The sequence below is a fragment of the Orycteropus afer genome, unplaced genomic scaffold (genome assembly GCF_000298275.1).
Source record: "Orycteropus afer afer isolate SDZICR_OR568_19922 unplaced genomic scaffold, OryAfe1.0 scaffold00145, whole genome shotgun sequence".
NCBI lineage: Eukaryota > Metazoa > Chordata > Mammalia > Tubulidentata > Orycteropodidae > Orycteropus > Orycteropus afer.
In genome coordinates this window covers 7312792-7327949 of record NW_006921732.1, presented here as the reverse complement: position 1 = coordinate 7327949, position 15158 = coordinate 7312792, and the positions used below count along the sequence as shown (strand labels likewise).

The 15158-nt window shown below is 43.9% G+C and overlaps 1 protein-coding gene across 1 annotated transcript in view; it reads left to right on the top strand.

Moving 5' to 3' along the window:
- Nucleotides 1-15158, top strand: part of LOC103201270 (NADH-cytochrome b5 reductase-like) — a 36409-nt gene that overhangs the window by 12274 nt on the left and 8977 nt on the right. The window contains exons 3-5 of the mRNA XM_007945937.1: nucleotides 563-650; nucleotides 6099-6203; nucleotides 13906-14109. Of these exons, the coding sequence (XP_007944128.1) occupies nucleotides 563-650; nucleotides 6099-6203; nucleotides 13906-14109 (397 nt within the window). The remainder of the gene's footprint in view (nucleotides 1-562; nucleotides 651-6098; nucleotides 6204-13905; nucleotides 14110-15158) is intronic.

Sequence of the window (15158 nt, the reverse complement as noted above, 5' to 3'; positions counted from 1 at the left end):
CTTCCTTCCGAGGAGTGGCTGGTGGGTTTGAACCGCCAGCCTTCTGGTTAGCAGTCAAGTGCCTTAGCCACTATGCTACCAGAGCTCCTGGGCTTTGGACTAGGAGCCCTTTTTGCCACATGATAGTACATGTTTAATAAATGTTAGCCGTTGTTTTTATCATTATCATTCTGTGGTCAAGAAGAGTTCAGAAAAACCAAAATGCTGCCCTCCAAACAGCTTACATAATCAGTGTAGCCCTTCTGTGGTTTTCAAAGTACTGTTCCAAGCAGAGCTACACAACAGACTACTGGGGTGGGTAGGACACAGATGGTTGTCCCCACTTTACAGAAGAGGCAGCAGAAGCTCTTGAATAAAATAACTTGCCCACATCTTACAGCCAACATGTGGCAATGTTGGAGCCCAGTGCTCTTTCCTCTGCTCCTCTCTGCCTACCCTCTGGTGAAGACTACGGGGGATCACCAGGCCCCACCTTTGCTTTTACCAACCTGGTGCAGAGTAAGTACTTGGTGAGAGATTGTTGAATGGCTGACTGATTGACTGAGTGACTTCTTTTTTCCAGGGGGATAGTGGATGGCTTAGAAATCCAGAGAGCTTATACACCCATTAGCCCCGCCAACGCAAAAGGGTACTTTGAAGTTTTAATTAAGGTGAGTTGAGTCACACAGATGCTCTAAGATGCCATGGACTTGTGCTTCCATTTGCCAGTTTGGTTGGGATGGAGCAGTTCCCACTGACGTGAAAAGCCATTGTTCACATAGGAAGAGGCTGGCATGAGGATGGAGCAAGGGGAGGTAAAGGAGGACCTCCCTCAGCTCCTTCTTTCCTAGGAAACAGTGCCTGCTAGACTACCAACAGGGTATATTCCTGACAGATTTTACTGAAAGGAAGATCAAAGCTGCTCCATCTCACCATTTTACCCATTGAAGGAGAAAGCTCAGGGAAGAGGGAAACAAGTCACCAAACACCTCACCATGTTGCTGGGCACTGGGGTCCAGAGATGAGTCAGACACAACACCTGGCTTCTAGGACCCACATCAGGACAGGTGACCAGACCAGGACTGTACAACATAATGGACACTGTGACACAGCCCAGCACAGGGCAGCTGAGGGTACAAGGAGGACAAGATGGCATCCTAGCAGAGCTGTGATTTGAGTTGTATATTTAAGGAGGGGAGAACTAGAGAAAAATATGTGAAGAAGGCTCTAAGCAGGGGGAACAGCATGGACAATGGTAAGGGAGTCATGATTTGGGGAACTAGTAATCATTCAAACATAAAGGTATGTGTGTGTGTACATGTTTCCTGGGGCTGCCATAACAAATTACCACAAACTGGGTAGCTTCAAACAGCAGAAACTGATTCTCACAGTTCTGGAGGCTAGAAGTCAAAATCAAGGTGTCAGCAGGGCCATGTGCTTTCTGAAGACTCTAGGAGGGAAGCTATTCTGTACCTTTCTCTTAGCTTCTGGTTCTGCCAGCAATGGCATTCCTTGGCTTCTGGATGCATCACTCCAGTTTCTGCTCTGTTGTCACAGGATATTCTCCTTATGTGTCTCTTCTCCTCATCTTTTAAGGATACTAGTAGTGCCTAAGTCATTTGACTGTTAACCAGAAGGCTGGCGGTTCAAATCCACCAGCCACTCCTCGGAAGGAAGATGGGGCAATCTACTTCCATAGTGATACTGCCTCGGAAACCCAAGGAGGGTTCGCTATGAGTCGGGTCCAACTCAGCGGCACATAACAACAGCCACAACAAGTTATTGGATTAAGGGATCACTCTACTCCATTGTGTCAGCATCTTACCTAATTACATTTGAAACAATCCTATTTCCAAATAACATCAATTCTGAGGCTCTGAGAAAAATGTGAATTTTGTTGGGGGACATTATGCAACCCAGTACAGTGAGCCAAGGGGACAGGATATGAGTTAGAGAATCAGGCAAGAGGTGGGATGTGGAGGACCTGTCATCACTTCTTAGGAAAAGTGGGGGGTCAGAGACATTTGAGTTGGGCCTTGAGTACAAACTGATAGTGGTAGGGAATGGTATTCCAGGCTGAGGGAATAGATAAGCAAAGGCAAGAAGGGGTGAAAAAGAACAGGGTCTTAATGTGGCAGCATTGAGGATGAGTAAGACATAGAGAGTTACATGGGCAGTACAGACAACAAATATGAACCCCTTTGCATATACAGTACTGAGTTGTCAGTGAAAGCAAACATGGGTATAGGGACGGATAGATGGGTGAACAAGCTAAACAATTAGGTATGTCTAAATGGAGAGTGTATCCAAGATCATATATAGGGTTGGCAGACAATGGGCCTATAAGTTCATGTGAATGATCAGAATTCCCAGGTGTATAGTAGAGCTGACAAGGGGCAAGGTTATGGTCATTACTTGGTCACAGCCAGCTACCCAGAGGGACCAAGTAGTTGATCCTGCGGGCTTGGGACCATAGTCACAGGGGACATCAAGCTCAATTGGCATAACATACTATACAAAACATTGTTCCACCTACTACTTTGGCGAGTAGCGACTGGGACCTTAAAAGCTAGGAAGCTGCCATCTAGATGCAACAACAGGTCTCTCCTCGTCAAGAAGAAAGAAGAAAAGCAAAATGAATGGAAACAATCAGTCCTAGCGACTGGTACACCATCCGACCTGCAACCTATACAACTATGAGACCAGAAGAACTAGATGGTGCCCAGCTACCACTGCCATCCACTTGGAAGGGATGTAGGAGATCCTACATAAAGAGGGAGAACAATGTGGTACAAAACTCAAAATCGTTTGGAGGCAAAATAAATAAATAAATAAAAAGAAGATGGGGACCAGGTTTGCTGGTCCAATAGAGCCTGGTGTAACCACTGAGACTATGGCCCCTAGTTGCGCTTCAGGTCTGGAATTGAACCCACAACTGTGGTTTCCAGCCAAACAAAGTACAGGCATGTGAGTTAAACATTTACCTCAAGTAGACACACGCCCTGGAGAGAACAATCATGGGAGAAGGAAGGGCTGCTTATGCACAGGGAGATAGCTCAGGGTGCAGAAGAGTATGAAGGGATGGACACTGGGAGGAGGTAACTATGGGGAGGAAGTGGGAGGGGAGCTGCTGCATTGTAAATTTTGGTCAATGACATGAGACAAAGTATATGTGAACTGCTGTATGAAAAGTGAATTTACTCTGTAAATCTTCACCCAAATCCTAAAAATAAAAAAAAAAAGAACAGGGTCTTCTGGGAAGTGGCTGGAGGGTAGAAGTTGACAGAGAATAGATGAACCAAGTGTGCTAGATACAAAACACCCCAGAGTCCTAGGGAGTAGGTAACAATGTATAAGATGTTATGAAGCACCAGTTCTGTGGGGAAAATAGTTAGATTGAACTACATGAGATTGCTGATACACTTAACATTCTTGACTTACAGGAACAGCAGTTTGTATGGGTCAACCTAATATACTATTCTAGATCATCATTTTCCAAATGGAATCCTCAAACTCACTCACTCACTGCTCTCAAGTCAATTCAACTCATAGTGACCCCTCCTTGGGTTTCCGAGGTGGTATCTCTACAGAAGTAGATTACCCAGTGTTCCTTCCGAGGAGTGGCTGGTGGGTTTGAATTGCCAGTCTTCTGGTTAACAGTCAAATGCCTTAGGCACTACACCAATGGAATCCTAGGGAACACCAATTTTCAAGAATAGATTTCACATTCTTTTTCACCTTTGTAGGCCAGGAGTTATTATTCCCATTTCACTGATAAGCAAACTGAGGCCCCAAGAGTCCCCATGGTCCCATAGCTAGTGAGAAGTGCTGCTGGTGGGTGAGCCCTGGCCCCCTGACTCCAAGATCTCAGCACTGTCTCCCCTTACTGCCTTCCCTGTCTGCCTTCAGAGGCAGTGTTTATTCCCTCACACATAAGCTTGGATGGGATCCCTTCTACACGCAACTGTTTGTCTGGGAGATTCCACAAATCCTCTCCAAATGGCCTGCTTCCCCGAGCTGCTTGTCTGGGTGTGCTTCTGTTGAAAGGATAAGCCTGGAGACAGCTCTTCAGGGCAGCTGGATCTCTCCCAGCTGCAAGGCTGATTTTCTCCTTCGTTTACCGAAAAGCCTCTCTTTAGAGAGATGCTTAATTATCCCTAAGCCACTGACTAGGATGAGCCAGAAATGTCTTTGCAAATTGGGAAGCCAGGCAGGTTTTTTTTAGGTTTACCCTTAGAAGGGAAGAAAGAACTCACATTTCTCACCTAGTGGGCATCAGGCACTGCTCCTGGCTCTGTATTCTCATGATTTCATTCCAACCTTATAGCTACCCTGTAGAGTAGGTGATACTATCCGCATTTTATAGATGAAGAAACTGAAACTAAAGAGATGATGCCATTGTCTCAAGGCCCCTTGGGTAATAGGATCCCAAGTGGAAGAACCAAAAATTCAGTATCTTTAACAAAAGTGTACTGATCAGTTACTCTGTGCCAGGCTCTGTATGGGTGCTGGAGATAGCAAGAAGAACCCTTCCCTTAGGTGATACCTATGCCATAGGGCCTCTAAAGACAAAGCCTTCAGCATGTCAGGAAAAAAGCCCTCTCCTACCTCCCAGACCTCTTCCAGGTGAGCCAAGGACCACCTTCCAGGCCTTGTTTCATGTACATGGTACCCAAGGAAGTCTGGGATAGCACCAGAGGTGGCATGGGTATCTAAAAGTAGCCCTGATAAGAAAAGCCCAGTCTCCTTTAAGCCTGCTTATAATCTCACTCCAACACCCTTTTATTCCTGTCTCCCAGTACTACCCCCTTACCTTCACCCCACCATGACTCACCTCTAAAAGTCCCCTTGCTGTTCCAGAATGTGACCTGGGCTATCTAGCCCCTAACCCTCTCATAGCTGATGTCCAGAATCTTCTCTGTGTTCCTGCTCCTATCCCTAGTGAATGCAATCTTTCTGTCCTTCAAAGTCCAGCTCAAATGTCATCCTTCATCCTACCCCATGGCAGTGCCTGTACCCTCTTTGGGGCTCCCTCAGTACATTATTTTCTTATGGGGTATTAGTTCTACCTTGTTTATGTCTAAAGCTTAGGTCTCTCCTAGATTGTGAGCTCCTTAAGGGGAGAACCTGAATCTGGATTGATTAATCAATTCACTCAAATATTTGTTAAGTCCTTCCTTTGGTCTGAGCACTGGCTGTCTTCATGGAGCTTATGGTCTAGCTGTCTACCCTCTAGCCCCAGCATGGTACCTGGCCCAGAATAGGCAGGTACCGCAGAAATAGAGGCTATTCTCCCCCAACTCCCATGGAGGAGTCCCCCCTTCACCTTTCATTTTCTCATTTGTTCAGGAGACAAAGTATAGGCTAGCCCACAGATTTATTTTGTTTTGGCCTTGAACAGTAATTGGTTGCCATTGGGTTTATCCCAACTCATGGTAACCCCATGTGCTTCAGAGTAGAACTGCTCCATAGGGTTGCAATGGCTATGATCTTTCAGAAGTAGATTTCAGGCCTTTCTCTGAGGCACATCTGGGTGGATTCAAATCACCAACCTTTCGGTTAGTAGTCAAATGCTTAACCGTTTTTTTCTTCCCAGAGACTCTAATGGTATTTTAAAATTTTGAATTAACTGGTAACATTTCAAAAATGGGAGAAAAGATGGATTTCAGAAGAAATCAGATCTGGTAACATCAACCTCATAAACTGTGGACTAGAAGTGTGAAATGGTTTTGCCCTTTAGAAGCAGCATTCACTCGCCAGTTTATTTCAGGCCCTACCACTCCCTCCTGTGTCTCTGAGAGTGGATGTTAATATTAATTATCTTGTACCTTGTTCTTCACTCAGTTATGCTACATGCATGATTCCTGTAGACATTTGGGACCTTTGTGGTTAAGGCTATAAGCCCTATGGATTTTCATCCTAGCTTCACCATATACCTTCTGTGTAAGTCTCTGGACCTCATCAGAGGGATGAGAATGACAGACCAACTACACAGGATGATTGCAATTAATACATGTAAAGCACTAAACATGCAGGACAGGTTCCCCATTAAAAGCTAATGTGGTTTGTAGTGGCTGTATATGCCTGTCCCACTAAGGCCTCCCTGTGTTTGCTTCCAGTGCTATCAGACTGGGCTGATGTCCCAATATGTCAAGTCCTGGAAAGCAGGAGATACAGCTTTCTGGAGAGGACCTTTTGGAGGCTTCTTCTATAAACCAAACCAGGTCAGTACTGGCATACTAAATCCTCATGAAACCTCCCACAACTTACCCTCCTAGACTATAGTTTTCAGGACTATATGTTTCAGGCCATAGAATCTCACTGTGCCATTTTACCTGAGCTCAAATCTAATTTCAGGAGCATCTCTGGGATTGGAAATAGGAGGAGATGGAATAGGCACTAATAAATAAAACTGCTTGTCCAAGTTCCAGACCATCATGGATGTTTATTTCTTAGAAAACTCAGACTTGTGTACCTAGTATTTAGGATCCCTAGCTTCTGTAAGGATAGAAGAAATTGAAGTAAGAAGTCTAAGCTGCACTGAAGGCATTGGCAAAAAATGGGGCTCCAGTAATTGAAGGAGTACCAACTGAGATGCTTCAGCAAACAGATGCAATGCTGAAAGTGCTTCTTCATCTATGCCAAGAAATTTGGATGTATTGCATCGAGCAATTCCCAGAGACAGGAAAGTGAGGGAGCACTGGGGACAACAAAGCGGCAGGATCCCAGTAGGAATTAGGTAAGGGGAAGGCGGAGAGGTTCCCAACAACTAAGGGAGACAAACTTGTTTGTCAGTTTGTCATACTGTGGTGGCTTGCATGTTGCTGTGAGGCTTGAGGCTGTGCCACCAGTGTTTCAAACGCCAGCAGGGTTGCACGTGGTGCACAGGTTTCAATGCAGCTTACAGACTGAGAAAGACTGGGAAGAAGGAAGAGGCTATCCACTTCTCATAGAATTGGCCAGAGAAAACCTTATAAATAGCAGAGAAACACTGTCTGATACATTACTGGGCAACTTTATGAATAGCCTGGAAACATTGTCTGATACAGTGCAGAAAGATGAGCCCCTTAGGTCAGAAAGCACTCAAAATACAACTGGGAAAGAGCTGCCTCATCAGAGTAGAACCAACTGTAATGATATGGATAAGCTTTTGGGACCTCCATTTACTGATGTGGCACGACTCAGATTGAGGAGAAACAGCTGCAAACATCCATTAATAATTGGAGCATGGAATGTATGAAATATGAATCTAGGAAAATTGGAAGTTGTCAAAAATGAAATGGAATGAATAAAGATTGATATGCTAGGCATTGGTGAGCTGAAATGGACCAGTTTTGGCCATTTTGAATCAGACAACCATATGATCTACTATGCTGGCAATGACAGTTTGAAGAGTAATGGCATGGCATTCATCATCACAAAGGATGTTTCAAGACTTGTCCTGAAGTACAATGCTGTCAGTGATAAAATAATATCCATATGCCTACAAGGAAGACCAATTACTACTACTACTATTCAGATTTATGCACCAACCACCAAAGCTGAAGATGAGGAAATTGAAGATTTTCATCAACTTTTGCAGTCTGAAATTGACCAAACATGCAATCAAGATGTGTTAATTATTGCTGGTGACTGGAATGCAAAAGTTGGAAACAAAGAAGAATCACTGGTAGTTGGAAAATTTGGCCTTGGTGACAGAAATAACACTGGAACTCGCATGGTAGAATTTTGCAAGATTCATTGCAAATACCTTTTTCCAACAACACAAACAGTGGCTATACATGTGGACTTTGCCAGATGACGTATACAGTAATCAGATTGACTGTGTCTGTGGCAAGAGGCAATGGAAAAGCTCAATATCTTCAGCCAAAACACAACCAAGAGCTGATTGTGGAACAAGCCATCAACTGCTCTTATGCAAGTTCAAAACAGAATTGTGGGATGACATCAAGAACATCATCCAAGAAGAAAGCAAGAGGTCATTAAAAAGACAAGAAAAGACCTTGAGTGGAGAGTAGCTAAAGCAAATGGAAGAAATGACAAGATACAAGGGCTGAACAGAAGATTTCAAAGAGCAGCTCGAGCAGACAAAGCCAGTTACTATGATGAAATGTGCAAAGACCTGGAATTAGAAAACCAAAAGGGAAGAACATGCTTGGCATTTCTCAAGTTGAAAGAAATGAGGAAAAAAATTAAGTCTCGAGTTGCAATATTGACTTCCATAGTGATACTTCCTCAGAAACCGAAGGAGAGGTCGCTTTGAGTCAGATCTGACTCCATAGCAATGAGTTTGTTTGCTTGCTTGCTTGCTTGTTTGTTTTTTAATGGGCAAATACTGAATGTTGCAGGAAGCATCAAAAGAAGATGGAAGGAATACATAGAGTCACTGTACCAAAAAGAACTGGTCAATCTTCATCCATTTCAGGAGGTGGCATATGTTTAAGAACCAATGGTATTGAAGGAAGAAGTCGAAGCTGCACTGAAGGAATTGGCAAAGAACAAGGCTCCAGGAATTCATGGAATACCCATTGAGATGTTTCAACAAATGGATGCCCCACTGGAGGCACTCACTCAGCTATGCCAAGAGATTTGGAAGACAGCTACCTGGCCAGCTGACTGGAAGAGATCCATATTTGTACCCATTCCAAAGAAAGGTTATCCACAGAATGTGGAAATTATCGAACAATATCATTAATGTCGCACGCAAGTAAAATCTTATTGAAGATAATTCAAAAATTGTTGCAGCAGTATATTGACAGAGAACTTTCAGAAATGCAAGCTGGATTCAGAAGAGAATGTGTAATGAGGGATATCATTGCTGATGTCAGATGGATCTGGGCTTAAAGCAAAGAATACCAGAAAGATGTTTGCTTGTGTTTTATTGACTATGCAAAAGCATCTGATTGTGTAGATCATAACAAATTGTGGATAACATTGAGAAGAATGGGAACTGCAGAACACTTAATTGTACTCAGGAGGGACCTATACATAGACAAGGAGGAAGTTGTTCTAACAGAACAAGGGAATACTGCATAGTTTAAAATCAAGAAGGGAGTACATCAGGGTTGTATCCTTTCACTATACTTATTCAATCTATATGCTGAGCAAATAATCCAAGAAGCTGGACTATATGAAGAAGAGTGTAGCATCAGGATTGGATGAAGAATCCTTAACAACCTGAGATATGCTGACAACACAACTTTGCTTGCTGAAAATGAGGATTACTTGAAGCACTTACTGATGAAGATTGATGACTACAGTCTGCAGTATGGATTGTATCTCAATATAAAGAAAACAGAAATCCTCACAACTGGACCAATAAGTAGCATCACGATAAATGGAGAAAAGATTGAAGTTGTCAAAGACTTCACATTGCTTTGTTCTACAATCAGTGCCAATGGAAACAGCAGTCAGGACATCAGATGACATATAGCACTGGACAAATTGGCTGCAAAGGTCCTCTTTCAAGTGCTGAGGAGCAAAGATGCCTCTTTGAGGAGTAGGATGAGCCTGACATGAGCCATTTTCCATCACCTCATATGTATGTGAGAGCAGGACAATGAATAAGGAAGACTGAAGAAGAGTCGATGCTTTTGAGTTGTGGTATTGGTAAAGAATGCTGAAAGTGCCATGCACTGCTAAACGAACTAACAAATCTGTCCTGGAGGAAGTGCAGCTGGAATGCTCTTTGGAAGCAAGAATGGCCAGACTTCATCTTACATACTTTGGTCATGTTGTCAGAAGGGACCATTCACTGGAAAAGGATGTCATGCTTGGTAAGGTGGAGGTTCAACGAAAGAGGGGAAGACCCTCAACGAGATAGATTGACACAGTGGCAGCGGCGATGGGCTCAAGTATAGCAAGGATTGTGGAGCTGGCGCAGGACCAGGCGGTGTTTCGTTCTGTTGTGCATAGGGTTGCTATGAGTCGGAGACGACTCGACAGCACCTAACAACAACAACAACATTGCATTGAGCAAAAATGCTGCAAAAGACCTTTTTAAAGTGTTAAAAAGCAAATTTATTACTTTGAGTTGTACCTGACTTAACCCATGGTATTTTCAGTTGCTTTATACACATGTGAAAGCTGGACAATGAATAAGGAAGAGCGAAGAATTGATGCCTTTGAATGGTCATGTTGGCAAAGTATATTGAATATACCATGGACTGCCAGAAGAATGAACCAATCTTTCTTGGAAAAAGTACAGCCAGAATACTCCTTAGAAGAGAGAATAGTGAGACTTCATCTCATGTGCTTTGGACAGGTTATTGGGAGGGACCTGTCCCTGGAGAAAGACATCATGCTTGGTACAGTAGAGAGTCAGTGAAAAAGATGAAGACCCTCAATGAGATGACTGACATAGTGGCTGCAACAGTGGGCTCAAGCATAGCAGCAATCATGAGAATGGTTCAGGACCAGGCAGTGTTTCATTTTGTACATAGGATCACATGAGTCACAACTGACTTCTATGGCACCTAACAACAAGAATAGCTTCCATAAAGATTTACAGTCTTAGAAACCCTATGGGGCAGTTCTACTCTGTCCTATAGGGTTAGTATGTGTTGGAATCAGCTTAACATCAGTAGGTTTTTATACCATCTGGGGGTCCCCATGTCATGCACTGCACTTTTAACAGTTAATACACTGCACTCTAACTGAAAGGTTAGAAGTCAAGTCCACCCAGAGATACCTTAGAAGAAAGTCCTGGTGATCTACTTCTAAAACATCAACCATTAAAAAACCTATGGAGCAGTTCTGCTCTGACACACGTGGAGTTACCATGAGCTGTAATCAACATGACAGCAACTGGTGGTAGCATACTATCTGACCCACCAAATACTAGTCAATTTCATGTTCCAGTCACATGACTAGAAAGAGTGTTCCATGGGTTGCTGCTGGGGACCTGGTGCTTCCCAGCCCAAAAGGCTCTTCTCCTCCTCATGATGACTGTTCAAATCCTTCCCTGACTTTCCCATGAAGAATTAATCATTTCTCATCAGTTGGTGCTGATCTGTAAAGTGATTGTCAGTATGTACCAAGAATCTTGAAATCCTTTGACCCATTAATTCTACTTTCCATAGGATAGACTCCAAAATGCTGATTCTTCTCCACAGGTTCATTGCAACTTTATTTATAATAGCATGAAATTGGAGACAACTGAGTATCCAATTATAGGGGAACTGTTAAGTAAACTGGGTTACAAGTACTTGATAAAATATTATCCTGGATCTAATAAATGATGTTTATAAATGATGCTATTTGCTAATGCTATAAGATCAAGTGACAAACCAAACCAAAAAAACAAACTCACTGCCATCAAGTCAGTTCTAACTCATACCAACCCCCACTGGGTTTCCAAGGCTGTAAATCTTTACAGAAGCAGACTGTCTCATCTTTCTTCCATGGAGCGGCTGTTGGGTTTGAACCACCAGCCTTTTGGTTAGCAGCCAAATGCCTTAACCACTATACCACCAGAGCTCCTTTAAGTAATAAACATGAGGTACAGAATTGAATACACAGGTTGAGAAACTATGATAATATGCACCAAAAAATATGGAAAACAAATGCAACAAATGTTAGCAGCTCTCAATGGTAGAATTATGGGTGATTTTTATTTCCTTCATTATGCTTTCTAAATTATCTGCATTGAACACCTATTACCTTTATAATTAGAAATACAAAGGAAAACAAAAACAAATGAAAAAGAATGAATCATGCCTCCCTCTCTATTCTTTTTGTTTAATTTTAAAATAGCTTTTATTGGGTTTTTTCTTATTACCAAAGCAGTACACGTTCATTGCCAAAGAAAAAAAATCAGCAGATACTGAGAGGCAGAGAAGAAAATAAAAAACACTCTACGGGCCACCTCCCTAGATACACCACTCTTAATACCTTGGTGCGTGTCCTTCCTGTGCTGTACATGGTATATGTATAAGCATACATATGTATACACATACAGTGTATATGTACAATAATAACATCAAAGACTTGTGTAGTACCTCCTATATGCCAGGCTCTTATCTTAGCACTTGTCACACAGTACCTCATTTAATCTTCACAACAGCTTTTAGGTGTTCTTATCCCTACTTTACAGAGATGGCTATGTATATATTAATACTCAGTCTTCTGGTACTAGCCATGTGTAGCCTTGCATGTTAGCTGAGTGTGTCCCTCTGTCCTCAACCCCTTGAGAGCAGGGACTCCTGTTTCCCCCATGGTGCCTAGCCCAGTGCCTGGCCTAGAGTGAACCCTTGATGAACATGGTCTTGAGCACCTATTCCATGTCGCTGCTCCTCTGCACGCACAGAACACCACTTGAAAGCCCCTGCATTTCATATCTAGGGAGGCTATAGGGGTAAGAGATGAGGAAAGGGATGGTGCCTTACATGTGAACAGCCACTGAAATGGCAGCCAGGCTTGGCTTTGCCCTGTGAGGAGGTTCAGGGTGCTCCTGCCACCTTCCTGGCCCTGTTTTGCCTCTTTCAGTCATCTTCATTACAGGTGGCTATTACATCAGCCCTGAGGACTGGCACCTTACCATCTTTCCATGTATTTATTCGGTAGATGTTCACAAGTATCCATCCTGAGCCAAACCCATGCTGGACACTGGGGACTAAGAAATGGGTCACGTGAGGCCCCTGTCCTACAGAAGCTCACAGTCTGATGGGAAAGACAGATGACAGCAACACACTGTAGCCAGTGTTGTGAAGAGGGTTGCACAGGGGGCTGTGGAAACACAAAAGAAGGACCCGTTACCTGCCTCAGGCTCAGGGAAGGCTTCCAGAGGAGAGTATGAGCTGAGATGGAAACAGTCAAGTGCAAAGACCTGGAGGGTAGAGGAGCATGAACACTGATGGGGCTCGTGGCTGCTGACATGAGGAAATCCCAGGGGGTTAGGCAAGGCAAGGAGTCTAGTTTATTAAACCTCAGACTCTGCACCAAGTGCTTTATCTACATCAACTCATTTAGCCCTCATGACAATTCTGAGATAGGTACTAGTATTTTTTATCAGAAACCAAGGCTCAGAGAGGTGAGAGAACTTGCCCAAATTTATACTCAGATCTCTATACTCTGTTCAGGAAGCATTATATGCAGCAATGTGGTGGGCAGTGGCTGTCAGTAAAGCTTGTCAAAACTCTGGTTGCATTCACAGAGGCCTAGTCTCTAGAATGATGAAGGTGAATATCTTACTGCACAACTCAGGCACTACTTGGAGGCTTTCCCTTCTTTAAGAAGCAGGCATGTGGCCAGAGGCCTAGAGGCAGGAAATTGATTCGTGGAGAAGGGGCTAATGGAACTGGAGCCTCTTGGGTAAGAACTGACCTTTATTGCTTGGCTCTTCAGGGCCAGGCACTGTGCTAGGCATTTAAGAATATGATCTCATTTCAACTTGAAAAGAAATGGCTCAAGGAGCCAAGGCTGAGCCTCAGATCTTTGCAGTGCTGCCCCAGGGCAAAAGAAGGAGCCCAGAGAGCAGGGCTCAGATGGCAGGCTGTGGGCAAGGCTTTGGCATGGGTAGGCTTCAAGGTCAATGGGAGGTAAAGAGTGACCTCCCTGCCAAGAGGGTATACCTAATGGAACAAGCTGCCATTGGAGTTAGTGAGTTCCCTGTCAGTGAAAGTGTGTGAGCAAAGAATCCAGTGGACTGCTTCAGAAAGCAGTCAAACCACTTGTAGGATGGGCTGCATGGTTATGTTCCCTATCAGCTCCAATTTCATGATTTCTATTACACAGTACTCACTTGGCTATAGCCTTTCACAAGCAAGGCCTGGAGGAAGTAGATGGATGGGACATCCAGAAAGGGCTGTGTGGTGCAATCCAAGCCAGCCCCCAAAAAAGCCTAGGGGGTGGGGTGGTTGGGTGAAGCCTCTTTGTCCTAGGAGCACCCCCAGCCTGACCCTGTCTTGTACCATTCTCAACCCCTAGTATGGTGAGCTCCTCATGCTGGCTGCAGGAACGGGCCTGGCCCCCATGGTGCCCATCCTGCAGAGCATCACAGACAATGCAGACGATGAGACCTTCGTCACTCTGGTCGGCTGCTTCAAGACCTTTGAGGGTATCTACCTGAAACCCTTCCTCCAGGAGCAGGCCCGCTTCTGGAATGTCCGCACCTTCTTTGTACTAAGCCAGGTAAGCCCAGGGTGCTGACTTCCTTCCCTGATTGAAACTCTGCAGGCCCTGCTGAACTGTCCTGAGGATCTGGTGTCATGTCACTGCCTCATGAAGTAATAATAACCCCTGCATTGGTTGAGCATTTCCATGTGCAAGGCAAGAAAGGAAAGGATTGTTCTGTTCATGTCATCAATGAGGAAACTGAAGCTCCTTGAGGTGAAGGTGCTAGTTTGTGTCATGCTGCTAGACAGAGGTTGTGCTAGGATGTGAGCTCAGGGCTGTCTGGTTCCAGAGCTCCAGCTCTTACCCTTCACATTGCCTCCCATTTGCCCTCATCAAGTATATGGGGCAGGGCCTGGTGGTGGTGTCAGTGTGCCACAGACATCATCTAGGCTTTGATGAGCACTCTGGTACAGGGATGGCATGTCTAGATTACCACTCTTCCCTCTGCTCAGCACAGTGCTGGCCACAGACTAGATACTCTACAGTGGAACAACACAGAAAATAACAAATGCTGGCAAGGATGTGGAGAGATCAGGATTCTCATACACTGCTGGTGGGACTGTAAAATGATACAACACTGTAGAGAGCAGTATGGTGATTCCTTAAAAAGTTAGAATTAGACATACTATTTGATTCATCAGTCCCATTACCAGGTATGTATCCTAAAAAACAGAGAGCCAGGACAAGAACAAATATATGCACACCCATGTTCATTGCAGCACTATTCACAATAGCAAAGAGATGGGACCCCTAAGCGCCCATCAGCAGAAAAATAGATAAGCAAACTATGGTACATACACACAATTGAATACAATGCAGCACTAAAGAGTAATGTAGAATCTGTGAAACACCACATAACATGGATGAACTTGGAGGACATTATACTGAGTGAAATAAGTCATTCATAAAAGGACAAATACTGTATTAGTTCACTATGATAAAAAAAAAAGTCAAGCAGGAGGCGGGGCAAGATGGCGGATTAGACAGAAGGATTGCACAGACCCTCTTCAACAAAGAAAAGGGAAACCAATTAACACAGACACAGAAGATAATCTTGGACCCCT